This window comes from Prionailurus viverrinus, chromosome E3, assembly GCF_022837055.1.
Source record: "Prionailurus viverrinus isolate Anna chromosome E3, UM_Priviv_1.0, whole genome shotgun sequence".
NCBI classification, from domain to species: Eukaryota; Metazoa; Chordata; class Mammalia; order Carnivora; family Felidae; genus Prionailurus; species Prionailurus viverrinus.
The window spans coordinates 18,292,914-18,305,978 of NC_062576.1; the positions used below are offsets into that span (position 1 = coordinate 18,292,914).

The 13,065-nt window shown below is 62.2% G+C and overlaps 2 protein-coding genes and 1 long non-coding RNA gene across 12 annotated transcripts; 2 read left to right on the forward strand and 1 right to left on the reverse strand.

Moving 5' to 3' along the window:
* The first annotated feature begins 32 nt into the window (after window positions 1–32).
* On the forward strand, window positions 33–5,228 carry MAZ (MYC associated zinc finger protein). 5 transcript variants are annotated; one of them, XM_047839457.1, is made up of 6 exons: window positions 33–181; window positions 825–911; window positions 995–1,851; window positions 2,253–2,316; window positions 2,594–2,765; window positions 4,107–5,228. In XM_047839457.1, exons 1-6 carry the CDS (start codon window positions 146–148, stop codon window positions 4,259–4,261), a joined length of 1,371 nt encoding a protein of 456 aa, XP_047695413.1. In that variant the 5' UTR covers window positions 33–145; the 3' UTR covers window positions 4,262–5,228. The 5 variants fall into 5 exon arrangements, with proteins under 5 accessions (XP_047695413.1, XP_047695412.1, XP_047695409.1 ...); XM_047839456.1 differs by lacking the exon at window positions 4,107–5,228 and adding an exon at window positions 3,571–4,090; XM_047839453.1 differs by lacking the exon at window positions 33–181 and adding an exon at window positions 3,571–3,795 and having other exon boundaries at window positions 636–911; window positions 4,107–4,236.
* LOC125154805 (uncharacterized) lies at window positions 4,107–5,828 on the reverse strand. 2 transcript variants are annotated; one of them, XR_007147929.1, is made up of 3 exons: window positions 5,594–5,828; window positions 5,354–5,503; window positions 4,107–4,254 (listed from the first exon to the last, which is right to left on the reverse strand). It is a non-coding gene; the product is annotated as an uncharacterized LOC125154805 (long non-coding RNA). The 2 variants fall into 2 exon arrangements; XR_007147928.1 differs by having other exon boundaries at window positions 4,132–4,254; window positions 5,360–5,503.
* Window positions 5,501–13,054, forward strand: LOC125154803 (proline-rich transmembrane protein 2-like). 5 transcript variants are annotated; one of them, XM_047839449.1, is made up of 7 exons: window positions 5,501–5,618; window positions 7,158–8,124; window positions 8,518–8,650; window positions 10,269–10,356; window positions 11,039–11,245; window positions 11,431–11,513; window positions 12,630–13,054. In XM_047839449.1, the coding sequence occupies exons 2-7, from the start codon at window positions 7,222–7,224 to the stop codon at window positions 12,827–12,829; spliced, it is 1,614 nt and encodes a 537-aa protein (XP_047695405.1). In that variant the 5' UTR covers window positions 5,501–5,618; window positions 7,158–7,221; the 3' UTR covers window positions 12,830–13,054. The 5 variants fall into 5 exon arrangements, with proteins under 5 accessions (XP_047695405.1, XP_047695404.1, XP_047695403.1 ...); XM_047839448.1 differs by lacking the exon at window positions 5,501–5,618 and adding an exon at window positions 5,849–6,031; XM_047839447.1 differs by lacking the exon at window positions 5,501–5,618 and adding an exon at window positions 6,335–6,465.
* Window positions 13,055–13,065: the final 11 nt, after the last annotated feature.

Consider the following 13,065-nt stretch of genomic DNA (forward strand, 5'->3'; position numbering starts at 1 on the left):
GTGCTCCGCTCCCCCCACCCTCCTCCTCCTTCCCCCCTCCCGCCCGCCCCGCGCGCCTCCTCCCTGGGTTCCCCCTCCCCCACCGCCGCCTCCTCCTCCTCCCGCCCCAGGGTGAGCTCGAGCCACCTCCCTCCCTCCCTCCGCCATGGATCCCGGCAACTGGAGCAGCTTCATCTTCCAGGTAACAACCCCCTCCCCCCGCCCCCCCACCCCCCCTTCCCACACCCCCTCCCGCCCGCCCTCCCTCCCGTCCCACCCCCCCTCCGCGCGCCCGGTGCGCGCGCAGCTGTCCCCCTCCCTCCCTCGCGCCCTCCCCCGCCCTCCCCGAGGCGCCGGCTGGGCGCGCGCGCGGCGGGGGCCGAGGCTGCTCCCTCGCTCCCCCCACCCCGCCCCGCCAGGCTCCAACCGCCGCCGCCGCCGCCGCCGCCGCCGCCGCCCGGGCCCCCGCCCCCTGCCCCCGGCCCCCGGCCCCGCGGGGCCTCCCGCCCCCACCCAGGGGGCGTCGCCGCTGCCGTCGCCGCCGCGCTCCGCGGCCCGCCAGGCGCCCTCCTTCCCTCCCTCCCGCCGGCCGGGGTGCGCGGGCGGCGGGGCGGCCCGCGGGCCATGCGTTCGGCGCGGCCCAGCCCGGCCGGCCGGGGGCGGCGCCCCGAGCCCGGGCCCCGCGCGGCCCGCGCCCCCGGCCCCCGCTGAGCCCCGGGGGCCCCGCCGTGGCCGAGGCCATGTTCCCCGTGTTCCCTTGCACGCTGCTGGCCCCCCCCTTCCCCGTGCTGGGCCTGGACTCCCGGGGGGTGGGCGGCCTCATGAACTCCTTCCCGCCACCTCAGGGTCACGCCCAGAACCCCCTGCAGGTCGGGGCTGAGCTCCAGTCCCGCTTCTTTGCCTCCCAGGGCTGCGCCCAGAGTCCATTCCAGGTGAGTAGGGGCCGGCCGTGGCGGGCCGGGCCGGGAGGGCGCCGACCCGCGGCCGCGGCCCACACGGCGCCTTGTCTTCGCAGGCCGCGCCGGCGCCCCCACCCACGCCCCAGCCCCCGGCGGCCGAGCCCCTCCAGGTGGACTTGCTCCCGGTTCTCGCCGCCGCCCAGGAGTCGGCCGCCGCCGCGGCCGCCGCCGCAGCTGCCGCCGCCGCCGCCGCCGTCGCTGCTGCGCCCCCGGCCCCGGCCGCCGCCTCCACAGTGGACACAGCGGCTCTGAAGCAGCCGCCGGCGCCCCCGCCGCCGCCCCCGCCGGTGTCGGCGCCCGCTGCCGAGGCCGCGCCCCCTGTCTCTGCCGCCACCATCGCCGCAGCCGCGGCCACCGCCGTCGTAGCCCCAACCTCGACGGTCGCCGTGGCCCCGGTCGCATCTGCCTTGGAGAAGAAAACAAAGAGCAAGGGGCCCTACATCTGCGCCCTGTGCGCCAAGGAGTTCAAGAACGGCTACAACCTCCGGAGGCACGAGGCCATCCACACGGGAGCCAAGGCCGGCCGGGTCCCCTCGGGTGCTATGAAGATGCCCACCATGGTGCCCCTGAGCCTCCTGAGCGTGCCCCAGCTGAGCGGAGCCGGCGGGGGAGGGGGAGAAGCGGGTGCGGGCGGCGGAGCGGCCGCCGTGGCCGCGGGTGGCGTGGTGACCACGACCGCCTCGGGAAAGCGCATCCGGAAGAACCACGCCTGTGAGATGTGCGGCAAGGCCTTCCGCGACGTCTACCACCTGAACCGACACAAGCTGTCGCACTCGGACGAGAAGCCCTACCAGTGCCCGGTGTGCCAGCAGCGCTTCAAGCGCAAGGACCGCATGAGCTACCACGTGCGCTCACATGACGGCGCTGTGCACAAGCCCTACAACTGCTCCCACTGTGGCAAGAGCTTCTCCCGGTGTGCACGGGGCCTCGGCCGCCCACTGGGCGGGTGGGGAGGGAGGGACGGCTACGGAGGTGGCCTGGCCTTGGCTGGCGGGGAGGGAGGAGGTTTCTGAGGACGGGGACCGGGAGCCACTCCCCGGGAGGAGGGAGGAAAGCCTCTCCTGGTTACCAGGGAGCAGGGGGTGGTACTTAGCCAAGGAGGTGGGTCCTCCGGTTGTAAGAAAGCTTCGCGTGGGAGGAGGACCAGCCCGCCCTGCGTCAGGGGGAGGGATTTCCTGCCGCGCCAGCGCTCCGAAGCCTTGGGCTGGGCCGAAAAGGCAGGGGTCTTTGGAAAGGCCGGTCGTGCTAAGTTGGGTAGAATTGGGAGCGCGTCCGCTCCCCAGGCCCCTAACCCCAACCCCAACGTGTTCCCAGGCCGGATCACCTCAACAGTCACGTCAGACAAGTGCACTCAACAGAACGGCCCTTCAAATGTGAGGTAGGAAGCCCGCCGCCTCCTGTCCCGGTTTTCATGATTTTGATCCTCATTGTAGCTGTCTGAGCTCAGCCTCTCAGACCCCCTTTTTCTCTCTCTTCTTTTTGCTTTTTCACTCCATTTTCTCATCTCTTCTTCAAGACCCTGTCATCTCACTCCCATTTCCTACAGATCAAAGATCCCCAAGGCTCTGATTCCTTTAACCTCTTGCCCCCCTCTCCCCACTCCCCAAAGCTTTAACTCTCCTGACACCCCCCCACGCCCCTCCCCCCTTCCCCAGAAATGTGAGGCAGCTTTTGCTACGAAGGATCGACTGCGGGCGCACACAGTACGACACGAGGAGAAGGTGCCATGTCATGTGTGTGGCAAGATGCTGAGCTCGGCTTATATTTCGGACCACATGAAGGTGCACAGCCAGGGCCCTCACCATGTCTGTGAGCTCTGCAACAAAGGTACATGCTGAAAGATGCTGGGAGGGCCAGGGACAATGGGTAGGGGACAAAGCCAGAGGCCCTTCCACAGACGTGGGTTAAAGGTGTTGTAGTCCAGAGCTCATGGCATTTAGAGCCCTTTAGGAAGCAAATGGAACAACATCAGGAGGACTGAACCTCATTAAGTTTTGAGAGGTGTTGACTGGAGGAGATGACCTACCCGGAAGAGTCAGTCTCGGGGTGGGTAGGGAGGGTGGGAGCAGGACTGCTGTGGGGAAGGAGTGGTCAAGAGCCAGTTCCCAAAGGTTGGAAGCCAGGGTTTCAGCTGTGTGGCCACATGTTCTGCTCTTTGGCTCCTGGGGCAAGCAGAGCGCGTTGGCAGGGGTTTAACAAGCTCGCGCCCTGCCCCAGGAGCAGAAAAAGCTGCTTTTAAACAGATTCACATATTCATGGAGTAATTGGGCTGAGACTGTATGGGGCCCTGGAGGGAGGGGACACAGCCGTCTCTGCTGAGGGTCAACTCTTCAAGTGGCTAGGAATCAGTGGGCTGTCATCCCGGAAGAGGTCCCCCAGCCACGGAGAATAGGCTCTGTGGGCACCAAGGCTAGGAAGCTGACACCACTCAACCAGGCCCCAAACTTAGGGAAGGAAATGTGCCCCACCAGCCCCAACAGAGTAGCTGGCCCCAGGCTACCAAGGATATGGTGGGAGGAGGACAGGGCCATCTGAGCAGGGCGTCCCCAGCCTAGGAGAACAGCCCCGTCTCTGGGGTCTCCACCTGGCTGACCCCCCATCCCCCATCCCAATCCACCCCCCCCCCCCATAGGCTTCACCACAGCAGCATACCTGCGCATCCACGCGGTGAAGGACCACGGGCTCCAGGCCCCGCGGGCTGACCGCATCCTGTGCAAGCTGTGCAGCGTGCACTGCAAGACCCCTGCCCAGCTGGCCGGCCACATGCAGACCCATCTGGGGGGGGCCGCCCCCCCTGTCCCGGGAGACGCCCCCCAGCCACAGCCCACCTGCTGAGGGGGACCCCCGCACCCACCAGGCAAGGCGTGGGGCATGGCTGGGGGGGGTGGGATGGGTTGTGTGGGACGAGGGGGCTCAAAGGGCCCAATAGGGGATCTCAGGAAGGCCAGGGATGCCCATCCATCACTGAAGTTAGGGAGACTTCTGGGGACAGGGAAGGCCCTTCAGGACAACTGGGTAAGGATGCAGGCGGAGGCCTCTGGGGACCAAACAGGAAGTGAGCAACGGCTGTGTCCCAGGGGAGGGAGTCTGGGAATGAGTCTGGGGCAGGGGGCGAGGCTCTTGCCTTTCAGATTGTACTGTGATCTCCTGGTGTCTCTCGCTGTGCAGGTACCGGTGAGGTCTGTCCTATGGCGGCGGCGGCGGCGGCGGCAGCTGCGGCGGCGGCGGCAGCGGTGGCGGCTCCCCCGACAGCTGTGGGCTCCCTCTCGGGGGCCGAGGGGGTGCCCGTGAGCTCTCAGCCACTTCCCTCTCAGCCCTGGTGAGCTCCAGGTTGGTGGCGGGGAGAGCGGAAAGTGGAGGAAAGTCCCTTGGTACCGTCTCCTCTTCCCCTCTCTTCCCACCAACTCCTCACTACTTCCCCACCAACCAAGGAGCCTCCAGAAGGAAAGGAGGAAGAGATGTTTCTTAGGGGAATTCGCTAGGTTTTAACGATTTGTTTCTCCTGCTCCTCTCTTCTCCCTGTCAGACCTGACCCCACACAAACACCTGTCCCCTCGGTTGTGTTGAAGCCCCCTGGACAGTGGGCAGGGGTGGCAGAGGACAGGAGTGGCCACTGCCCTCACCCCCTCTCCTCCCTGTAACCCCCTGCCCTGCCCTTCCAGGGATCTGTGAGCCTTCTCCTTGATGGTCCTTGCTCTCCTCCTTCCATCTCCCCCCACCCCCCACTACTGTCTGCTGCCCCTCCCTGGGGAGTTGGTGCTTTTTTTTTTTTTTTTTTTTTTTTTTTTTTTTCAGGGGGAGGGAGGAGAGGAAGGAGGGGAATCAAAGATTCTGTCCCAGAGGGGAAAAGGTGAGATTGGAGAAGGGGCAGAAGCAGGGAAGGCAACGGTAGTACCTTCATAAGGTGGGGTTGTTTAGGGTCAGGCCCTAAACATTGTCCTACTTAGAATCTGTCAGGGGAAAACACGTCAAGGGGAGCAAAAGAAGGAGCCACTAGGGCCAGAGGCAGGATAAGAGATGGAATTTTAGGGTGCCAGGGTAAACGGGGGGATCCAGGGACTAGAGGTGCTTCCTGGGGGTGGGGGGAATGCAGTCACAGTGTCTCCCCCGTCCCTCTTCCACCCCAGCTCCAGCCCTGGCCTTTTCTTTTCATCCCTCTCCCCCAAGACAGAAGCTGTGGCCCTGGCCATGTCATCGTGTTCCTGTGTCCCCTGCATGTTCCCCACCCTTCATCCCCTCCTTTTGCGCGGACCCCATTACAATAAATTTTAAATAAAAACCTGTCTCTGACTCTGGATTGGATGAGTTGCTCTCACCAAACCCTCTGTCCCCACCCCCAAGGAGTTTCAGCCGGGTGTCAGTCCCAGCCTTGCTCTCGACCCAGCGTGGCTCTGGGGCGCTGGCTCCTCCCTCACCCTCACCGGAGGCAGCACCAGTGGCTGCAGTCCAGATCCAGGGTGGGGCCGAGGCTCCAGTGACTGGAGAGCAGGTTCCAGGACTCCCAGGTCTCCGGGGAATACCCAATCTGGGCAGGCCCAGAATAGCCACTGGAGGTTTGAAGACGCCTGGGTTAGAAACCCAAACAGTTACCAGACAGAAACGCTGCTCTCCCCCATCCACACCCCTTGCCTGCTGCTGAGACCCCCGCCGAATACCTGCACACCCTCAAGGCCCTAAGAGGTGACGGCCGGTGGTGGAGTTGCAGAAAGGACGGGGGAAGTCAGCCCCGGGACTGGGAGCAGTGAGGGCGAGAAGAAAAACCGCACTGCTCCCCACCTGTCCCTTTCACCCTAGGCGTGGCCCATTCTGCGTTTGCGGGCTCCGCGGCCCCAGCCCCCTTCCTGTTCCAGACTGCCCCTGCAGCCTCTGCCCTGGAATTCCCTTCTGAGTCCTGCTCCAGGGGCCCTGGAGCCTTCCAGCGCCCATTTCTGCTGCTGCTTCCTCGAGGGTAGAGGGACTTCCTGTACTGCAGGCTCCGCTCTCTTAAAACCCCACCCTGTTCTTCCTGAGCAGCCTCCCTAAGTTTTGCCTCATCTCCCTTCCCCTCTTTCTGCTTGTTGGGGTGCCACCACCGGGTCCCGCCTGTCTCACAGGTCCCGTCTCCTCGCAGACCCCTCTCGGTTTCCCCCGGCCCCCTGCCTCTGCCAGGACCCCCGGTGACCGTTGGCGGGAGGGGCCCGGGGCTTGGGAAGGGGGCACCCCCAGGAGGCGCGCGTGGGAAGGGGTAGGGAGGGGGCGCGAGTGGTTACCCGGCCGGTTGCCCGGGTAACGCGGGGCCTGGCACGCGTGGCTCCCTGGGGCTGGCCGGGAGGGGCGGGAGGCGAGCTAGGGGCGGGGGCGGTGCGCGGCGGCAGCGGAGCGTAGGGGAGGGGACCTGAGAGGAGCGAGAGGAGGGGACGAGCAGAGGGGAGGGGAGACCCGCCGCCTCCCTCCCTCGCTCGCTGACTCGCTCCCTCCCGGGCTGCGGCTGCTGCAACGGGGCGGCGGTGGCAGCAGCAGCGGGAGCAGTCTAGAAGCCGGCGTCGAGGTGAGACGGGGATGGACAGAGGCTGCGGGTAGGAGTGCGAGGACAGACGGCGGACGCCGGGAGGGCTGCACCGGAATGCGGGCGCCTGGCGGACTGGCTGGTGGTGCTGGGCGCGCCACGCCGATGGGAGGAGGAGGCGCCGGTTCCCCGGGGGTTGAGGGAATCCCTGAGAGAGGGGCTGAGAAGGGGCTCAGAGGAAATGCCCAGGTCCCCCAGGGAGGGGCGGGGGCGTCTGCGCCCCAGACGCGCAGTGAGAAAACTGCACCGGCGGGGCACCCAGGGAGGAGGGGAGGATGCAGAGGGAGTGGAATGTGAGTATCGGTCCTCTGCCCAGTGTGCCTGTCTGCCTGTCGGAGTGTTACGAGCGTCTGCACAGCTTGTTGATTTCGGGGTGCTGGGGCATCTGCTAGGATCTGAGAGTCTGGCTCTTAACGGGTGGACCCAGGAAGAGACCATGGGGAGGGTCCTGTTTTCAAAAGGGTTAATCTCCCCGGGGCTCTCCCAGCAGAAGACTTTGAGCAGAGCAGTCCTCCCCAGGGATGTCCCACCCTAAGGCAAAGGAAACCCCAACTTTTCTTCTTCTCCCCAGAGGCAGCCCAGGGCTGGCCCTAAGACAGGAGCATAGCCCTCTTGGGCTGCAGTGCCGAGAGCCACCTCTTTCCTCACACCAAACCTGTCTCCTCCTCTTCCAGGATTGCTGCTGTCTCTGCTGCTCCATCCACTCCATTGAGGTCCTCTCCTCTCTCCCCTCTCAAGATGGCAGCCAGCAGCTCTGAGGTCTCGGAGATGAAGGTGATAGAAGAGGGTCCCCAAACCCAAGGAGAAGGGCCTGGCCATTCTGAAGCCGAAACTGGCCCTCTCCAGGTCCCAGCTGGGGTCCCAGATGAGCCAGAGGCCCTGCAGCCCGGCCCAGACGACACTGGGGCCCCTGTGGACTCAGAAACCAAAGCTGGACTGGCTCCAGAAACCACAGAGACCCTAACTGGGGCCCCAGGAACAGCCCAGGCCAGAGACCTCAGCTCAAGTCCAGGAGGGGAGTCAAATGCCAACCCCAGCCCCAAAGAAGCACACCAAGAGCCGGCACCCAAACCAGAAGCAAATAAAGAGGCCACTGCAGACCAGGGGTCTGATCTGGGGTCTACAGCCCCACTTGAGCCAGCCTCAGAGTCTGCTCCCCAGCTGGACACCCAGTCAGACCCTCAGCCAGACTGCCAGCCAGATTCCCAGCCCACCCCCAAGTCAGCTCTTCAGCCAGAGCCCCCTACCCAGGAGGACCCCACCCCTGAGGTCCTGACTGAGAGTGTGGGGGAAAAGCAAGAAAATGGGGCAGTGGTGCCCCTGCAGGCTGGCGATGGGGAAGAGGGCCCAGCCCCTCAGCCTCACTCGCCACCCTCAACAAAAACCCACCCAGCCAATGGGGCTCCTCCCCGCGTGCTGCAGCAGCTGGTTGAGGAGGATCGACTAGGAAGGGCTCACAGTGGGCATCCAGGATCTCCCAGAGGTAGCCTGAGCCGCCACCCCAGCTCCCAGCTGGCAGGGTCTGGGGTGGAGGGGGGTGAAGGCACCCAGAAACCTCGGGACTACATCATCCTCGCCATCCTGTCCTGCTTCTGCCCCATGTGGCCTGTCAACATCGTGGCCTTCGCTTATGCTGTCATGGTGAGCCCCATGGGACCCTGGCCCAGGCCTGCTGTGGCTCCCAGCTTCCTGCCAGCACCTGGACAGAACCCCGGGAGTAGCCTTGTCTTCCCCTCTCCTCTCTGCATGGATCTCACTTCCCAATTATGGGGATTTTCCCGGCCTCTCCCTAGGACTTTACCGTCTGAGCCACCACTGCCCTACCCCGTCAGGTGGGAGGGATGCCAAGGCGTGTTTCACGCCACCTTGCTGACCTGTGCCCTCCTCCCCCTGCCTCCCCAACCCTCTTTCCTCCTTTAACCACTGTCCACGGGGGCCCGCCTGTCTCCTCTGGACAACTCTTTCACCTGATCCCTGCTGGGCTGCCTTCTCCTGACCTGGGCCATGGTGCCCCACCCCTCACCCTAACCCCAGTCCCGGAACAGCCTGCAGCAGGGGGACGTGGATGGGGCCCAGCGTCTGGGCCGCGTGGCAAAGCTCTTAAGCATCGTGGCGCTGGTAGGGGGGGTCCTCATCATCATCGCCTCCTGCGTCATCAACTTAGGCGGTGAGTGGGGGTCTGGGACAGGCTGGGAGGAATGGAAGGGTTGGCAAGGGCAGCTTTACTAACCCCTACCCCTGCTCTCTCCTGTCTGTCCTCCCTACTTCTCCTTTGTCTCTCCTTGTCTCCCCCTCCCCCCTACTGTCTCTGTCTGTCCCTCCCTCTCCTCTCCCACAGTGTATAAGTGAGGGGCTCTGCCCCGCATTCCAAGATTTTTCTTCCTGTTGGGAGCTGCCTTGGGCCCATCCTCCCCTGGGGGGAGCCCAATCGATGGCCCAGGCCCGCACCCATAGGGACCAAGGGAGCCTGAGCGGCCTTGTTTACAGCCAGCTTCTTTCCTGCTCCTGCATCCTGCCAGGCTCCTGTGCCAACCGTAGGCCTCTCTTCTTCCTGCACTGTTTCCAACCTCCCTGCACTTCTGCCTGCATCCCCTCCAGCCTCTTGGCCTCCCTATCCCTGCACTTCTGGAAACCTCCCTGCACTTCTGGAAATCTCCCTGAAGGTCTCACAAACTCTCTCTGCTCTCACCCTCCCTGCACTCCTCCCAACTTCCCGAATTCCCTGCACCTCAGCCCCAGTGTCCCCCTTTCAACTTTCACTGTCGTGGCATATTTCCCCATTCCTTTCTTCCTTCTCCCCGGTATCATCTCTCCTTCTCCTTTCACACCTTCTGCCCCCTTCCTGCCTCATCTCCCCTCAGCATTTCTTCCTCCCCTCAGGATCCTTTCCTCTTCCCTCTTGCCACCGTTTTCTCTGCAAAAACTCCAGCACGTAGGTCAGGCTGGGGGAGGGGAGCGGTATCAGGGGAGGGCTCCCCAGCCTGGGTTCCGACTATTTTCTGCTGGGCCCACCCAGGTCCTGACGCCCCCGGAGCGCCTCTGGGTCGCAGAGCTGGCAAGCCAGGCCTTGTCTGGGGACTTGTGCAGGGTGTCGTGCTCTCTTGCTAGCTCTGTTCTGAACACGCACCTGCGAGGAGGAAGGGGCGTGGCTGTTGACCCTCTCCGGTCATCCCGAGTTGACCTGCCCCACCTGGGCTTTTTAACCCGGTCAGCGAGTTTCTTAAAGGCGTCGGGACTGGGGTCATTCACGTGCTTTGTAGCGAAAGAACCCCGAAATAGATCCAAAGCTCCCAGATGCAGGGAGCGAATGAGGGGCGGGAAGCTCTATAATTATTTTCCAAGAGGACGAGAGAGGTTTGTTGCACGCGACAGTCCGCTAGGGAGGCGGGGACCGAGCTATGACGCTGTTTGGAGTTGGCGGGTTTTGTTTTCTTAAAAAAAAAAAAAAAAAAAAAAAAAAAAAAAGGCGTGGGGGAACACTAAAAGTCTTTAAAAAAAAAAAAAGATACATCAAACAGATTCTCCCTCTTTGTATGCCGGATGCTGCATGAGTCTGAAACACCAATAAACGGAGACTGCATGAGACTCGCCTCTAAGCCTCAGTTGGTCCTTACGTCTGTCCGCCGCCGCCGGGGCCCGTGGCACTGCCCTCTTTCGGGCAGAACCTACTGGGTGGTGTGCGCATGCGACGACCCGGTGGCCATCTTTACTGTGGGCCGAAGCCAATTGTGCCCGAGCCTACCTGCGCATGTGCAATCCTCCCCTTGCTTTCCTTTTCCAAGTAGCTTTGGCTAGAGCGGAGCCTTCCGCGCCATCTCTGTGCGCCTGCGTACTGTGGCCCTGCGCAGCCCGGGAGGCGGGTCTTAGCTCCAGGTGCGTACGGCGGCTGAAGTGGCGGAACTGCGAGGTGTGGGGAGAGGGCGTCGGATCCAGGTGTGGAGAGGGGCGGTGTGAAGGCGTAAAGAGCGGCTCCGCCCCTCTCTGGCCCAGAAAGTGGTTCCGGTGATCCCTGGGAATCTTGGAGTACCGGATCTGGATCCGTGGGGCGGGGTCCTCGGAGGGGACTCAGCGCCCCCTCTTGGGAACCGGCGGTCTCGTCGCAGGGACCGTTGTTGGAGCCTGATTGGTTGCAGAGACAATTCCTAAACTCCTGGGCAGCCCAATCCCTTGGGGGAGGGGGACGGGAGGCCCCCCCCCCCTCCAGCGCCCCCTACCCCCCCCCCCCCCGGCTTACTACTCCTGCATCCCCTATCATCGCAAGGCCCCTCCCCTAGTAGCCTATGTCCCTTGTTCGGGGTCATGGAGACATTTCGGCCACCACGGCGGCGCCTCTGTCTGAAGAAGGGGAAGTGACCTCTGGCCTCCAAGCTCTGGCCGTGGAGGATACCGGAGGCCCCTCTGCTTCGGCCAATAAAGCCGAAGAAGAGGGGGAAGGAGGCCGGGAGGAGACGGAGCATGAGGGGTCCGGGGCTGAGGAGGTGCAGGGAGAAGCCCCCAGTGCTGACGGGGAAGAGCAGGCCAAGGGAGAATCCGAAGACTGGTACGTGCCCTGCAGTGATGAGGAGGTGGAGCTGCCCGCGGATGGGCAGGCCTGGATGCCTCCCCCCTCCGAAATCCAGCGGCTCTATGAACTTCTGGCTGCCCACGGTACCCTGGAGCTTCGGGCTGAGATCCTGCCCCGCCGGCCACCGACACCTGAGGCCCAGAGTGAAGAGGAGAGATCCGATGAGGAGCCTGAGCCCAAAGAGGAGGAAGAGGAAAAGTGAGGGCACACCCTTACACCTTGTTCCTGGGGCTTGCTTCCTGTGATGCCCGGAGGAAATTGGGAGGGGAGGTGGGACCCTGGAGCATGGAAAGTGTTGGCACAGAAGGGGGGGGGGAAGACCGGCAGGGTGGGGTATTTGGGGAGACCACTCTCACCATTCACCCTCTGTCCACCTCTCCCAGACCACACATGCCTACAGAATTTGACTTTGATGATGAGCCAATGACACCAAAGGACTCCCTGATTGACCGGAGACGCACCCCAGGTACAGACAAGGGGGGCGGGGGGGGGGAGTGGTGAAGAGCCTCTACTCCCACTGACCTAAAAAGTGACTGCTTAAAAGAGGCCTATGCTTGGTGCCTTGGTTGCTACACAACTTGTAGCTGCAGGAATGAGCATTTCCCCCAGTGGTGCCCTCCTTCCGGCTTGGTTAGATACCTTATCTTCCTTTACAAAACTTTCACGAATAATTCTATAATGGTCCCCATTCCTTTTATCTCTGTCTCCCTAAAAGTTCAGGTCTTTCTGGTAATTCATTATTATCTAGATCCTCATCCCTCTACTCCCGAGTACATCTCCTAACCTGACCCAATTTAACACCCCATGTGCCTTCCTAGAATTTACCCTTAGAGCCATTCTTGATTTCTCTTTCTCTTACCCCAACATTCAAGCCAGCAGCAAGTTCTGTTAGCTCTCTACCTCCATGTTTCCAAGTTCATCTGCTACTCTCCGCCTCCAATACCACACCCACATCCAAGCCATTATTTCTCTTGCCTGGATATTTGCAGTGGCTCCTAACTGGTCTCCCTGCTTCCATTCTCAGCAACTAGAACGATCCTATTAAAATATAAATCACGTCACTACTGTGTTTAAAATTCTCCAAAGGATTCCATCACTGGAGGAAAGAGCATGTCAAGAGAATCCATACACTGCAACTCCCCTCCCCTGTCCCCCCCCCCCCAACTCTGCCACTCCCTGGGTCACCAAGGCTTCCAAGGACATTTCCATTTAAACTAAGAGATCCAAGCCACTCCTCATGACTTTGGCCTGTGAGTCGATTCTTTGAGCACATCTTTCAGTCTCCTCCCCCAGCTTTCTATACTCTTCTTTGAACAGGCCTCCCTGCTCCTGCCTGGGGCCTTTGTACTTGTCCTTCCCCTGCCTGGATACCCTTCCCTGGTCTCCACATTACTGGCCCCTTCTCGTGGTTCAGACCTTCACTGCTTACCCCATCTGAGGCCGAGCCCTAAACCTCAGAACCTCCACGACAGAGGTCTGGAATTCTCTATGTTTAATGAGCTCCGCAAGTAATTAATTAACATCTGGACAGGTCTGGTGCACACTGTTTCCCATCCACATTTCTTACCTTACTTTTCTCTAGGGAGCTCAGCCCGGAGCCAGAAACGGGAGGCTCGCCTGGACAAGGTCCTCTCAGACATGAAGCGGCACAAAAAGCTGGAGGAACAGATCCTTCGCACTGGCAGGGACCTCTTCAGCCTGGACTCCGAGGACCCCAGCCCCACCAGCCCCCCACTCCGGTCCTCAGGGAGTACTCTCTTCCCCCGGCAGCGGAAATACTGACTGCTGCTCCTTCCGCCACCTTTAGGATGCAGGGTGTACACGTCCTGGGACCTGGGCCCTCCTTCCCTGACCCGGGGCACTGGGGAAGAGGACAGAGACTCCCAAGCTCCCAACACCACACCTTGCCAGAAGGAGGACATGTGTGTATTTACGTTTTCTGGTGAACATCTCTTTGGAGAACCTGGGTTGACTTTTCTGAATCTAAAATAAAAAACAACAAAGTTATCTTCTCTTAG